The following is a 15,240-nucleotide window of genomic DNA, read 5'->3' as shown; positions in this document are numbered from 1 at the left end:
AAATCATGGCTTCTTTTATAGAATTACTGCTAAATAGACAAGATTATTGGAAAACAGCATTACACAGAGTTACTCAACAGCATGTAAAGAGTTCCATGATGTTTATGTACACAAAAGAGCTTTTACTCAGGTCCAGACAAATTTCTTACCATTTCCTGTGCTGTAACAGCAATGGCTTTAGAGTATTTCACCACAGTGGTCTGATAATCAACAAATGTTCCCTTGGGATCCGCAGGTGTGCCTTCATCCAGCTGCAGGAATGTGGGAAAGTTATGGAAAAAGTAAAAACCTCATAATAGATAGCAACTTCCCACATAATATTGAAATTATCTATGTATTTTTAACAATCTTGCTCTTTCCAAACATGCAAATAAAGACAATGCACCAGGGAGATATATGTGTATATATATATATATATATATATATATGGAAATTTAGAAAATGCTTTATTCTATTTTGTGAAAATGAAATAGAGCCTGGTTAAAGGAGTTTTCAAGTGGAATGCCAACTTTCCATGCAAGTTCATACCAACTTTTGTTGTTCTCCACTAATGCAGAAATGAATGTGTGAAGTCTAGATTTATTCATGAGAAAAAAATACTTTAGATTCCCAGTTCTGCACCCCTTTAGAACAAAAAAAGAAAAAAAAGCTCACTTTTTTGGTTCAGTTTATTTACATGTTACAATTGCAATGTTCCAGTATGACACCTTTCAAAAGACAGCAAGACACCTCAGGCTTTGCCACTTTTCCCCACAGGCACTAGTCTGCTTCAAGGCTGGACGCTAATAATTTAAAACACTAACTTAAAAGATAAATAAGAAAAGGAGGACAATTAGAAATATAGCTGACCTATATTTATGACCTTTTTTTTCACTATCAGCATGGTGCTAGACAAAAGCATTCCAAAATAATTCTAGTAATCAATTACTACCTAGTTCAGTAATGTGAACACCATCCCACATCTCAGTTTGAAAAATAGCACGTATCGTGAAGTCAAACAACCACTGAATTGTCTGTTGTTGCATATCAGTTACCACATAACACTGAGATGAATTAGCAGTAACTTCTCGAAAACCCTACATCGTGGATCTGCTTTAAGTGCCAGGGAAAAAAGGGTGCTCTTCACTTCTCTCCTCACCTTGCTCATTGCCTCTGCTATCGAGTCTACCATGCCTCCAACCATGCCTACTTCACTAGCAGCTTCATTTAAGGTAACCATGATATCATCCACAGCCTCTTTCATCAGTTGGGCTGCCTCAGTGATTGCATCATGTGTATGCGATGCCTGAAACAAAGAGAACAGGATAAAAATCAACATTCTGTAAGAAAAAGACAACAAAAAAGCCTGTATGATTTAAAAATAAACAAAACTTGAAATAGGTGAAAATCTTATCTTAATACAAAGACTCTCTAATAAAATAAGTTGGTAGAACCTGTTGTATAAGGGTCGCACTGATCACACCAGGTGTCTTGGAAACACATGCTCTACTGGGGGAATGTGCCCACTTTATAAAAGGTGGGCTGCACATACCATATGTCTTGGAAACACACACTACACCTAATTTGTAAGTATCCTAAGGCGCGTATAATTTATTAGTATCATAAGGCACACTGTGTGTGGCTGCTCTATAAGGGACTGCACGCAGTGCTCCCTGTATCTTGGAGGCACCTGCTGAGCCTGCTGTATTAGAGTCATGCGCTGAGCGCCTAGTCTCTTGAGGCACAGTGCGCACACCCACTCTATTAGGGGCATACACAGTGCCCTGGAGGTGGTGTGCTGCACCCACTCTAACAGAGGCATGTGCAATGCACCCATTGTCTTGGAGTCATGGGCTGCACCCACTTCGGAAGGGGTGGGTGCAGCATGCCCACTGTCTGCCCCCAATAAAGCAGGCATATGTGGCCCTTACAATTCAGGCACATGTATGCCTAAAGACATCGGACACTCTTCACATGCCCCTTACAGAGTAGGTGCACACACCCATCTCAAGGACACCTGCCTGCTGCGCACAACCCTAATACAGTAAATGTGCTGTGCCCACCCCTTACTGAGCAGGTGCACATGTGCCTCAAGACACAGGGCACACTGTGCCTGACCCTTAGTGAGAGGGTGCACACTTGCTTCAAAGCACTTGGTGGGCAGATCTTCTCATTTATCCCGTCTCTGTCCAAGTGTATTCCAAACCCCATTTTTAACATCCCTACCATCAATGACTGTACCACAGCCTATGTCTCCATACTAGTATTACAGCACCAACTTATTGACAATTTCACCTTGTCGTGCACACTTCTTTGGCTGCATCACTGCAGGATGCATTTCACCCTTCTTCCTCTCGTGATTTGCTTGTTATGCACAGTGACTATACCTTGGGATTTCCTCCTCCTTCTTTAGCTGCGTACAACATCTGTAAGGCAGATTCTGCAAGTGTCTTGCTCTGGTCCAACACCGTCATCTGTTGCTGATGATCTAGAGTTTTGGATGCCACACCAACTGCAGCTAAAACCAGGGGTTCAAAGTAACTTGCCAGCTGTGTAACCTGGGAAAGCCGAAATAATCTTTTAACTCCGTTTCAGAACTAAGATGAAGAATGGTACTCTTTAACTAACATACATTTATAAAATGTAGGACTGTACCTTGTGCCCAAGCTGAGCTGCTTCTCCCCGTGCTGCGGTAGCTATGGGATCAATTAGGTGGCCAATTTCCTGAACAACTGATGTTAGCTGCTCCTGTAGAGCCTAATACAAAGAGAAGTTGTCAGTTACTGTTACAGTTGTTCACTTATCAAGTCATACTGTACCATAACAATCAGACTGACCAACTGAAATATTTCCAACTGTTAAATGACCAACTACACCACGACACAAAAATCCACGCTGTCCATTTGATTTCCATGATCATTTCTTCTCCTTTATCCTTCAAAATATGAAAACACTGAGATAAGCCCTGCTGCTCTTTAGATTGCTATGGCAGATCTAGGGAGGGAAGGGAAAGATGGCTGCCTCCTACTCCAGCTGATAGTAGCAAAACATCTGCCATTTATCATTGCAATGTGACACCCCCCACCCCCAAACAAACAAAGCAAACAAATAAAACACCTATTCTTGCCCTGCAAAGGGTTAATATTGCTGCAGTAATCAGGAAAAAACAGCAGGAGCTCCCATTTAAATATGGAGACATTTTTCAAAGCAAACAATACAGCACAAGAGCTCTGCTGTAGACTTTGAAACCAACAGCTGAAATTCATCAGTAGTGAAAGACAAAGATGACATCTCAGAGATGTGGACTGATCCCCGAATACACTCTGTGGGACAGAATTCTAAGCACATACTAGTGGGCTCCCTAAGACAAACACTGGCTTTCAAAGTTTCAAAGGCGGATCGTGTCTTGGCAGTCAGGATTTAGCTCATTCTCATGCAAGGCAAGAGAAAAATACTATTCTTCCATTTAGTTATATTTCCATGTTACTTTGTAATTAACTTGCTATTTTAAGTACTATTTCCATTCAAAATGACAGCTGAGATGACTTGATTATTTCAATTAAAAATATACCTATGAAATATTTCCTGTAATAGCTTATTTTATACAGCTTCATTTAGTCTGAAAGGTTTCTAGTATGCAGCATTACAGCCCAAAAAGACCACTGGAAAACACAAACAGATGTAATTTCAGGAAGCAACAGTACAATACGACACCTTGGGGGGAAAAATCTTTTCAATGAGAACATATCAACATTGGTTAAGGAATTCAGTTACTTAATGACAAAACACACATTAATAAGAAGGACATTGAAATTTAAATCACTGCACTTCTAGCAATAGATTCATTTCATAAACATCCTGACTTCCACAAAGCCAGACACCATAGAAACATTAACTAGCACTCGTATCACCAATGGAAACGAAAACAATACACAGGTGGTTCTTAAAAATAACTACTTTCACCAGTACTGGTGATTCTGTTACCTTCCCAGAAGCAAAGCACTTCAGCTAGCATGTGATTTTACCTAGAAATATTCTACTAAGAAAAATCCTTCGCTCAGGCATAGATTCTGCTGAGTGCTCAGCTTTATATGTTCAAATGCAAAGGAAAGAAGCAGGGTGAGCGAGGCTGTTCAGTGCTCCTCTGTTACTGTGCCATCTCCCTTACCTCCACTGATATGTCATCTCTGGTGGCCAGACTCTGACTGACAGCTGCAAGTGAGGCCTGCTCAATGTCTCTGATGCACCTGTTGATCCCATCAATAGAGTAATCACATTCGCGCTGGCCTGGGGCCTTATCCCTGAAAGACAGCAATAGTAATTTGAGCACGATGGGAAGGAGGCAGGCTCTACCATGAACGCACACCAGCACACTTCATTAACTGATGATACATAAAGCACATGGGAGGAGGACAACAAGGACCTAAGTGAGCTTTGTGGCACTGACAAGATTTGATTTATGTACCAAGTACTCCAAACACTTTGCAAAAATCAGTACAAGGGCTGGAGACACAATGGAGCATGGAAGGAAATATTCCTCGTTACATAGAAATAAGTGAGTTGCCTCAGAAGAGAAGGGAAAGCTCAACCTCCTCACTATGATCAGAGGATTAGCCCAATCAGGTCAACGTGAAAATGCAACAGACACTTGGAAACAGGCAAATGGAAAAAATATTCCTATTTCTGCACTGTGCAACTGTCTCAGAAAATAATTCCTTGGTCATTATCTTTTAAACTCAGTCCCAAGTATCTCTTAATGAAAATTAGTTTTGAAGTACTTTGTCCTGATGTGCAGTTTGCTATATCAGTATAATCATTACCAGAAAATAATTCAACTGTAACACTCCCTAGTGCACTACGTTCGTGCAATTTTGCATGATATTGAGAGGTTGAGGACAGAGTACACTCCTAATGAGTTCAAAATTTGTCTGCAATAAATGGATAGAAAGGTTTAGTTCAAATATTAAAAGACGTTCACACTTGGTAATGACATTCTTACAACTAAACCAAAAAGACTATAGTAAAGAATAGACAGAAGAGAATTTATTTACTATCTGACCTGCCCACAAAAACTACAGTTTTCCACACAGCCCATGTAGGTAAGCAGTCTGGATGGAAATAATACTAGCTAAATTTGTTACTCCACAGCATTTCCTCTTACATTTGATTTACACTGAATCAGAGCTGGAACTGGAGAAGGAGAACAGAATAGAAACAAAATATCAACCCCATGCTGCACAGTGCTGCAGTCATCAGTTACGATTAAACAGCCAGCATGACTGGAGAGATCTCATGCATCGCAGAACAAGTAATTTCCATTAGCGAAGCATACCACAGCACCATGGGCTGTACAGTGTTAGTTTATTTTCCCTTTATTGGAACAGCTGAATTAGCATGGATCTGGACACAAATGTACTTACTACAGAAGACATACCTGATAGAGGTGATAAGACTCTTAATAGAATCTGAGACAGTATGGGAATGACCAGCTAGTACAGACCACGTAGGGGGGTCTTTTGGATTGATAGCTAAAGAACGAGCAGTCTTGATCAACAAAGATGAGCTCTCCAACATCGTTTTAGCAGAAATTAAAATTGGCTCCTGTGCCCGTGATCCCTGTGGTCAGAAAGGTGCAAGATAAAGAACATTTATATCACTATTTGAGTTTGTACACGCATTCTGCTACTAAAAATAGTTTTAATTAAAAGCAGTGAAATGACATTATTGTTTCTTGTATAGTACTACAATATTTACTAATAAGCAATATGCAAATTGTAGTAAAGTCACTGCCGTTTAATTGTTTTCTCTGTAACATAATTCAGAAAACAGTGTATAAGTTTGTAAAGGCACCATCTGGCTGATAAACAGGACAAAATAGACACTTGTGAACTACAGATTTAACAAACCTTTTGTCACAAAAAGTTTAAGAACCAAGCAAGTGTGCTCTTTTCAAAGGAATTACTCTGACTACAACACTTACTGGATCATCATTTCCATATCTATTTTAACTCCAGTAACCTGGTAAACCCAAGGACCACAGACCTGGGAGGCAGGCTTAGATTTCAGTTACAGCCCCACAATTTTGAAGATGCAACAGCTACTGCATCATCTAATATTGCCAGCTAGAACTGAGGTTGCCAAAAGCAGGAAGCAGCAGTTGTAAAGGCAGTAACAATACTTGACCTCGACACTTCTAAGCTTTTATGAAGCTAGATGGACTTTTCCCCCCCCTTAAACTTTTATTAGTTACTTTAAATACTAATCTGTTGTAGTTACACGGATTGACAACAAAACTGGGGAAAAATACAGATGACCTGTGAAAAGTTATTCTTTGCAAAGAAACTTCTCGTCATCGTAACTCTGCATCATGTTTGGAGGGGAGAAAGCACAGTGACATCCATTCAGTCCTTTTCAGGACGAATTAGACTGTGTGTGTTAAAGCTGTTCTTGAGGGAAAAAGGGAGATTTATTTATTACTTTATCACATGCAAGAATCCAGCTAACGAGATAAGCAAGTCACTTGTACCATATAACTTTACTAACAGGAGATTGCCAGTGCTTGCTGGAGCATAACTAGTATTATCTTACTGGTGGAAAAGTCAAGATCAGAGGATAAGTGAAAGACTGCAGAATGTCTTATGAACACTCAGGAGCACAGCCACATTCCATGGCCAAGTCTCTACACCCGCTTCATGTCTCCCACCAGAGGATTAATTCAACGTTTTCAACTTTTTCAGGACTGAAGTGCAAAATCCTGCCTACCTCAGTGCTGATCTGTGCTGGTATGCTGACAAATTCTGGATTTGAAGCAAACGCTGTCAGATTTTCCACAGCCTCTATCAAAGGTGCAGTAGCAATTCTGCACTTGTTGCGATTCTCTTCAGAGAAATCACCATCCAGGGCCTGGAAATTAAATCACGATTGAGGTCTATGTGAAACGGTTTCCTTGTGAAATTGAATGAAGATGGTTTAATTCCTCTCAGGTTTAAACTGTTGTGTTTATGACATCTGAAAACTGAAACTTCTTCCAGAAACAAAACTGAGGCAAAGAATGTGATTCTTTAAACTTTTTTTTTTTTTTCCAAACTTAGCTGATTATTGACCCTAAACTTGACACAGCTGCTTTACTTCACAAGACTGAATAAATGCTTTAAATCATTGCACTCATATGACTCTCATAAATCATGTCTCAGTACATCTCATGCTCCAACAGGTAGAAATGGCTAACAAGTTAGTACTCTCGTACAGCTTTTCTTTTTTAAAGCAAACTATGAATTTATTGCTCTCATTTTCACATGAATGAACTAACCTCTTTCATAATCCCACAGAAATATTTCAAAATGAAGGACCTTCTGTGTAACTTTCCAGTCTTAAGAAGATAGGTATTTTTATAAGAATTTCAGTAGTGTATCAGTTAATGGCTTCCAGAGGAAGGACTAAGATTCATTAGTCCTCTATGCCTTAACAAGTATTATTTTTGCTTATAAAAAGTGAAGCTACTCCCTGCCAAAACGCAGGCAACTATCTGCAAAACACAATATTACCATTAACAAAAGACTATTAAACAGCAGCAACATAAACTGCTTCTGTTCGGTTCCAAGTACTACTATTATTTTACTTTTTGTTTGTTTAATTAATGATAAAGCTGTCAAATACCTCCAAAAGGCTCTGGATATCGAGTAATTTAACACCATTAAAAACCTTCACATTCACTTGTTCACAGACTATTCTGATGGTGCAAGCTCATTCAGTATATCAATAGAGAGGCATCACATCTCATAGTGAATGAGCCAGCCGCCTTTTCTAACATTAACATCGTCTAGATCTATTTTGACTATGGCACAGTTATACCACTGGTCATATTTTGCAGGCCAGACCCTCAAAAATGTAATTAATAATTTCTTAAAGCATACATATCACAGAAGTTTAAGCAAAACCACTGTTCTGATTCAGGGGGAAAAATGCAGCATGATTAAGCAGCACGTGTACCTTGATAGTCTTAACCAGGTTAGCTGTGCTGTTTGCAACTTCCTTGGCAGACTGCACAAAGTGTCTCTTGGCAACAGGATTTGCTGTCTTTGATGAAGCAATGCGACAGGCATTGCACAGAGCAGAAGTATGTTTGGCCACAATTGTGGCAGCTGACAATACCTGGAAAAACAGACAGCACAGAATAAGGAGACTGTCAGAGCACCAGGACAGTTACTACATTCTAGCTCTGCAAAGTTGTGGTCAAAGCCAGGCAACAATTTTAAAACATAACTCCTTTGCTTGGTCACAAATTGAAGTCATGTGTCCTAGCAATGCTAGGCTCAATGCAATCCTTCAGTTACCTGTGATGGGCTGCTTGCTGGATCAACTAAGTTCTGGCAAGCCATCTGGATCGCTTGATTGGCTCTGGCAAACTGAATTGGGTCAACAAGACCCTGCTGACCTGCCTGACTGTTGGGATCTGAAATGCCAACCAAGTAAGCAGCCTAGAAATGGAAAAAGAAAGAAAAGAAAAACGATGAAACATTGCTAAATCCACCTTGTTTCTTTTCTGATAAGCTTGCCAAATGTCATTGCATTTGGTAGTCAGCGATCATCCAGAAATCATACTGTAAAGTATTAGTAACATTATTTTTAGTAATACATCTCCACAAACCTCTGAAACCAAGACACCTCAGCCATTGCACTTCTGAAATTTAATTAGCCAAAACAAAATCATCCCGTTTGCTTAGACAACTAGTCTTCCTGTAAAGCAAACGCCTCTCCCAACCCCTCCTTACTGACGTCAGATCACCACAGCAAATGGACTACTACTACTAAGTAGCTGACCATCACATCTGCAGGTGAGCGTCTTGAGCTTCAGTGAGACCATCATATCTGCAGGTAATATGCGTCTTCTGGCCAAACTTATTTTCTTTCTTCCTCAATATAAGATTGTTTCATGCCTCTGAACAAAGACCTTTTGTCTGGACTGGCAAAACAGTGTTGGAAGACTGCTTGATGAATTTCCATTACAGATACAGTATTTGTCAGCTCCACATGCTGGTAAGGCAACCCAGGGTTAGATTTGGAGAAGATTAAGTTCAGAATGAGATTCTGTACTGGGGAAATCAAAAAGCAGTTTCCAGATGCAAAGTATAATCTTCCACAGCCAGATGCTTCACGGAAAAGGCTGTATGGGTTTGAAGCACAACTGAGAGAATCTCATGAGTACAAGTCAACCAGTTACCAGATCAAACCACAGTGACCTTGTCTTGACTCTAATTGTTGTGATAGCTTAAAATATTTGGTTATTGAGAAAGTAAAGAGCTAGAAGGCAGATTGCTTATTATCTGAAACGCAGTCTCAAATTAGGAGTGTGAACTAAAACAAAGCTGTATCATTTATTTTTACTGCAGCTTGATTTTGTGTGCTTCTCTATGATGTAATATGAGCTGCAAACATGTATTCTATAGACTGCAGCTTTGACATTTGCTTTATCCTCAGGAAAACTTACCTTCTTGACGTCACTTCCTTTCTTTATAAAAATTTGCATGTTATTGTACTCTGTTACTCCTGCAACATACAGCCGCATATTCACAATTTATGTGTATCCTACACAGAGCGCGCTGCATAGTACAAGGTCATTATTTGGCCAAAATGAAAAAAATCTCAGAATTACACATGTATAACGTTAAGATTTTTTTAAAAAATACATACATTTGCTTCACAGACTTCAATAGCTTACCTGAGCTGCTGCCTCTGTGAGGCCACAAAGAGCCTTGGATGCAACTCCAACACATTCTCCAAAGACTAAAAGATCCCCGGTTTTTGCATTCTGGGAAATGCCTGCCATTGATTCTCCAAGAACCTTGGAAATTAAAAAAACAACGTAAACTTCCAATATGCTTCCCTACCAGTAAAAGGCAAGTGATTTCTGGCCATGAACCTGTTCAGGCTCACGAAAGTGCTTGACCTGGCTTCCAGAAATTTTAGCTAGTTAACAAGCTCGTAGATTTGAGCACATTCCTTTGTGTGGCATGAGGGATAAGACATACAGATCAGCACTGGATTTACAGGGCCAAGAACTAACACTATTATAGCTCAATTGACTATGAGGGTACAGAAATAACACGCATTACTTTTTCTACCATACAGTATTTGTCACAGGTAGCCTGGCTCTAGGTATGTTTCATGGATTTCAGAACATGGCAACCAAACCAGAAACTGCTTTCATACATCCTGGATCTTCTTTGCCCCCAAACTCACTGAAGTTCACTGGAGATCAAGTTGTATCTAATCTGCTGAAACCATCCAGATATCAGAATGCACATTAACTCTCAAAGCATCTCTCACAAAATTCAGTTTATGTTCTTTTTAAAATTCAAAGTAAGGTCTGACTACAGTAGAGCACTAGAACAAGATGACATGCACATTCTCAACCCCTTAAGCATTCTGTTTTTCTTTTAGAGAGCAAAGAATTTGAGACAATCCCAACACATCAAGTAATAAGGACACCAAAGCAGAGCTTCAAAGCAAGATGTATGACATGGTATGCTCAAAAAGAATTTCAGAGATTTCATACAGATCTTCTTGTGTGCTAGAATATCTGGACTGCTCAGACATTTCACTAAGCTGTTTCACACAGAACAACACCATGGTATTTCATTGCCAAGGCTCCCATTTACACTTCGGCATTTCTAACATAGCTGCAGTCAAAACATATCATCATGCATGATAGACATCCTGTAAATTGTCTAATAAACCAGAGGAGAAGGGGGAGAGGCGAAAGCTTAACCAGCATTGCATGCCAGTCACATAATAAAAAATATTACCAAGGCAAAAACAAAAAAAAAGACTTCAAAGTGACCAAAAAAATGCACTGACCTCTAAGAGACTGATCTCAGGCTAAATTTTACCAAGGAATGCAACACACACTTTAGAAATACTGTGCTGTGTTTCTAACATGTTTGATATACATGTGGAAATCTATGACAACCAAAATGTACTTCACAATTGGCAGAGAGGTAGCAAAAGGAAGTTACCTTTGAGTTTTCCATTACACCCTCAATGCAATCAAAATATGAGAGGTCGCTCACAGGCTCATTGGGGTTATCCAGCATTCCCTTAACTGTCTGAAAGAAGGAAAGAAACTTGGCTTACTGACAGAGCCAAAGACTGAGCTGAGAAAAATGTACACTATCACAACTGTTCTGCTTACCCCAATGTAGTTGTAACTGTCTCCAGCCAGCACAGAAAACTACAGTCACTGAGGGTTCACATACAGATATATGGACTACACATTAAATGCTACCCCACATCAACTGAACTACAGTAACTATTCATTTCTGCACTACCCATCTGTTGGAAGTATAGGTTAATGTGGTTTACCCTGCATTTGTTATGGCTGGCCTACGGTCAGTTAGTAATGCTTGGCTCACATGAGGCAACCTGTTTTTGCATCAGTTCTGAGTAGTCTAACATGTTTTCAGTAATATTTTAACATTTTATAACTGGAATTAAAAGACTAAGTGATAGGAGAACAAGATACCATTTAAGTACTGTCTAGAGATAAAAAGGGCTACCAAACTAAATGCTAGTAACCATCTGCCTGCTTCCTCCTACTGTCAACAGAACCCACCAATATAGCTCCCTACAAGCCATACAAAACTACAAGCACAAATGGGATTTAATTTTTCTGAGGTGAAACTGATTCCTGGAAATGAAGAAGTTCATCAGATATTCATTTAGAAGATTTAATGCATTTAGATGAAGAAACTTGTAAAAAGCTGCAAAATACTGTAGACAATAATTCTCTTATGCTTAAAATATTTGTAAGGTGCCTTTTTACAAGTTTGGAAGAACCACCTCACTAAATATCAGGCAGAAAAGAGTTCAACTTTCTGAAGAAAAACTAGGTAAGTACAGAAAGATACTAGTATCTTTATCTGACCTTTGCCTTGCACCTGAAGGAAGTCTGGGCATGAACGTAAACTATTAGACTTGCTACAGAAATAAACTCCTAACATTAAGGCATACCTACAGTATTTGTAAAGGCTTTTTTTTTTAATCTTTACATCCTTACAGCAATTAAGAAACTGTGAGAACAATGTGATGTGAGGAAAAGGTTGTATTTAGAACACAGTTTCCAGTGTCTTCCCATCTCTTTCCCAGTTCTCACAGCAACTGCAGCAATTCCTCATTGTTATGCTTGATCCTTAAATAACACCCTTGTAAAATAAGCCATGTTCCTGCAATGTTTTTACTACTATGGAGACAGAAGTCCTCACAATATAAAGAAACAACAGCAGAACACAAGCCAGCACAACTTCATACTAACAGCTAACATGTATTTGCTATTATTATAACATCTTTGTATATTCTATAACCCTTTCAGTTGAAATACTGTGAAAGTTTAGCTGTCTCTCCGGAGGCCATACAGGAAGGTCCTCCCAAAACATGGTCGTCCAGAATCTCTGGGAAAGACTACAGAGCATCCTAACAAAGTCCTGGCTGAAACACACTAAGTGTTTAAGTAACACCATAAATAACAACCTTCTAAGAACAGAAAATCAAGGAATTACAACTCCCTTCAGTACACTGCTGGCACTGGGGATGTCCAGCCCACTGAGACTCCTTTTTAATACACAGTAATTATGAATAATAATGACTGAACTGTACTTTATGGGGAGCAAGGAAGAGAAGGGGACAGTAGGGCAAATTTCACTCTGGCCAAAACTACAAGATGTTCAGAGAGGTTCTGTGCTTACCTGGTATGCAATTAAAACCCCTGCCATATATCTAAGTGAGAAGACAGTGACAGAAGCTAATCAAAGACAAAGGAAAATCAAACATTTTGGTCCCAGTGCTCTTCAGAAGAGCTTTCTGGAATGCAGTAATACCTCCAGTTCTCTGAGTGCATTGTCACATTCCTTCTGCCCAGGAGCTTGCTGGGTGCACAGTGTGATGAGCTGGTTTATACTCTCAGTCACAGCTCTAGGGAAAGTAGAAGAAACAAGGTACATTTTTAACTTGAACTATTCATTGAGTTAAAGCTTCTGTTTCACTAAGTGCATACTACCAAGTTTTCAAGCTTTGATGTTCTATTACTTTTCCTTCCACTGTTTCAGGAATAACTCTGCTGTAAAGTAATTGGCCTAAAGACCCTTTCCTTAATAAGCTTCCTAGAATCAGAAAAAAATTAAAGCATTTAACAGTGATCAACATCAGAGACAACTGCAAACAATTAAGAAGTTAGTCCAGAGGCAACAGCTTTATTTCACAGTGACGTGCGTTAGGTGTGCATGGCAAGGTCTTGGTGGGGAGGGCTGCAGGGGCGGCCTCTGAGTTCAAGGCCAGGGGCTGCCCTGTGCTGAGTGCAGCTGGTTCCAGCTGACTCCACCATGGACCTACTACAGGACACAGCTGAGCCCAGCAAACAAGCTGGAGGTGCCTCTGGGAATGCACAGTTCAGAAAGGGCACGTGGACTCCTCACCACATGGCAGTGAAGGCTAGGAGAGAAAAGTGCAACAACCCTGCAAACACCAGTGCCAGAAGAAGGATGGGAAGATGCTGGAGCAGAGGTTCCTCTGCAGCCTGCGGGAGAGACCATGCCGGAGCAGATATCCGACAATGCAGCAAGTGGACATTCCCTGAAGGAAACTACAGCCTGTGGAGAGCCCACAATGGAACAGGGTCTCCCTCCAGGAACTGCAGGCCCATGGAGGTCCCACAGTGGAACAGGTTTATCCTGTCACAACCAGTCTGTGAAGGACACACTCTGGAGCAGCTGGTCCTGATAGGAACTGTGCTTCATGGAGAACCCATGCTGGGGCAGGTTTATTCTGAAGGACTGTGGTTTGCAGAGAGAACCCATGCTACAGTAGTTTGTAAAGGACCGCAGCCCATTCCAAGAACCCACACTGTAGCAGGGGAAAATGTGAGGAGGAAGGAGCAGCAGAGGAGCTGTCATAGACCAACTGCAACACCCCCATTCCCCAACCCCCTGTACTGCTCGGGGCAGAGAAGGAGGCACAGTAGTCAGAAATTGAGTGAAATTGAGTCTAGAAAAAAATGGAGTAGGGCTGAGGGGAAGATGGTTTAAACTGGTCTTTGTTTCTCACCATCTATACTTTAATTGGCTATACATTTTTCTAAAGTGTTTTTTTTTTTTTTTTAAACTGTGATTGTAATCACAGTCTCCTCATGTCAACCCATGAGCTTTTTCATGTTATTTTCTTCTGTTGAGGAGGGGTGTGAGAGAGCAGCTGTCTGGGCATGAGGCAGCCAGCCGAAGTCAACCCACTACACTAGCACAATGACATAACTCAGTTGCTAAAAGGCATTTATGACATTACCAATATCTTTTCCTGGTCTGATATTAGCTGAAGAATTTCTGAAATAGCACCCCAGACATCTTAAAATACACAGAAACAAGTGGCCATTATGTCCAGAATGTTTACATGTAGAGGAGTACTACACCTTTTGCTAGCAGTCTTCCATCCTGACATATTGTATTACACACACACACACACACGTGGTCCTGCTATATAAAGTCAGTTATCTTTTTTCTTTAGCTGATCATTGATATTTTGAGTCAACATATCTCACTTAAGTTAAAATCAGCAGAGATCAAGGTATTCATTGCATTGAGTTTCTCCAAGAGTTCACAGTGCTTGTGCTGTTGAACACAGCCTGTGTCTGACATACCATCTAGTCACTATTTGTGCTTCCACTGCAATATTCATTATCCCTAGCAACACACCAGACTAGTGGCTAATTAGTCAGGGAAGCAGCTTCTAGAAGAGGCTTTGCAGAAGGAGGAACAAGTCTGCCTTTCATTGTTACTAGTCAAAAATCATTTTCTATAGCTAGGCATGCTAGGCAACTTGCAAAACCTTGACTTACATTGTGACATAGGGGAATGCAAGTTCGCGTTGTATCTCATGGCAAATTAGAAAAAGGGTGAAGGAAGAGTGCATGGAGAACATGCTTTCCTCTGACCTTGAAAAAACTACATGGTGTATGGATAGTTTTCTCTTTAGAATACTGGCACTGGATAAAAATGACTGACAACTTCAATAGCATGATTACCTAAATGGATGCTATCATACTGTTACAAAAGGAAAGAGGACCTACTTTAAAAATAAAACTGACATATTATATTTCAGGGCAACAAGAAATGAAACAAAGGAGGTTGAAGGGTAAACTTGTTCTCTACAGCTTCCCGAGGAGGGGAAGTAGAGAGGGAAGTGCTCATCCTTTTTCCCTAGTAACTAATGACAGGATGC

General features: G+C 40.2%; 1 protein-coding gene across 1 annotated transcript in view; it reads right to left on the bottom strand.

Moving 5' to 3' along the window:
- The window catches only part of TLN2 (talin 2), a 178,082-nt gene that overhangs the window by 45,731 nt on the left and 117,111 nt on the right, over positions 1-15,240 (bottom strand). The window contains exons 33-44 of the mRNA XM_040569529.1: positions 12,852-12,945; positions 10,995-11,084; positions 9,698-9,820; positions 8,313-8,456; positions 7,969-8,130; positions 6,742-6,882; positions 5,414-5,595; positions 4,148-4,280; positions 2,635-2,736; positions 2,367-2,537; positions 1,139-1,285; positions 150-251 (exon numbers count right to left, since the gene is read on the bottom strand). Coding sequence (XP_040425463.1) covers positions 150-251; positions 1,139-1,285; positions 2,367-2,537; positions 2,635-2,736; positions 4,148-4,280; positions 5,414-5,595; positions 6,742-6,882; positions 7,969-8,130; positions 8,313-8,456; positions 9,698-9,820; positions 10,995-11,084; positions 12,852-12,945 — 1,591 coding nt within the window. The remainder of the gene's footprint in view (positions 1-149; positions 252-1,138; positions 1,286-2,366; positions 2,538-2,634; positions 2,737-4,147; positions 4,281-5,413; positions 5,596-6,741; positions 6,883-7,968; positions 8,131-8,312; positions 8,457-9,697; positions 9,821-10,994; positions 11,085-12,851; positions 12,946-15,240) is intronic.

This window comes from Cygnus olor, chromosome 11 (assembly GCF_009769625.2).
Source record: "Cygnus olor isolate bCygOlo1 chromosome 11, bCygOlo1.pri.v2, whole genome shotgun sequence".
Taxonomy (NCBI): Eukaryota; Metazoa; Chordata; class Aves; order Anseriformes; family Anatidae; genus Cygnus; species Cygnus olor.
The sequence above is the reverse complement of the archived record's forward strand: the minus strand, read 5'-3'. Positions and strand labels throughout refer to the sequence as shown.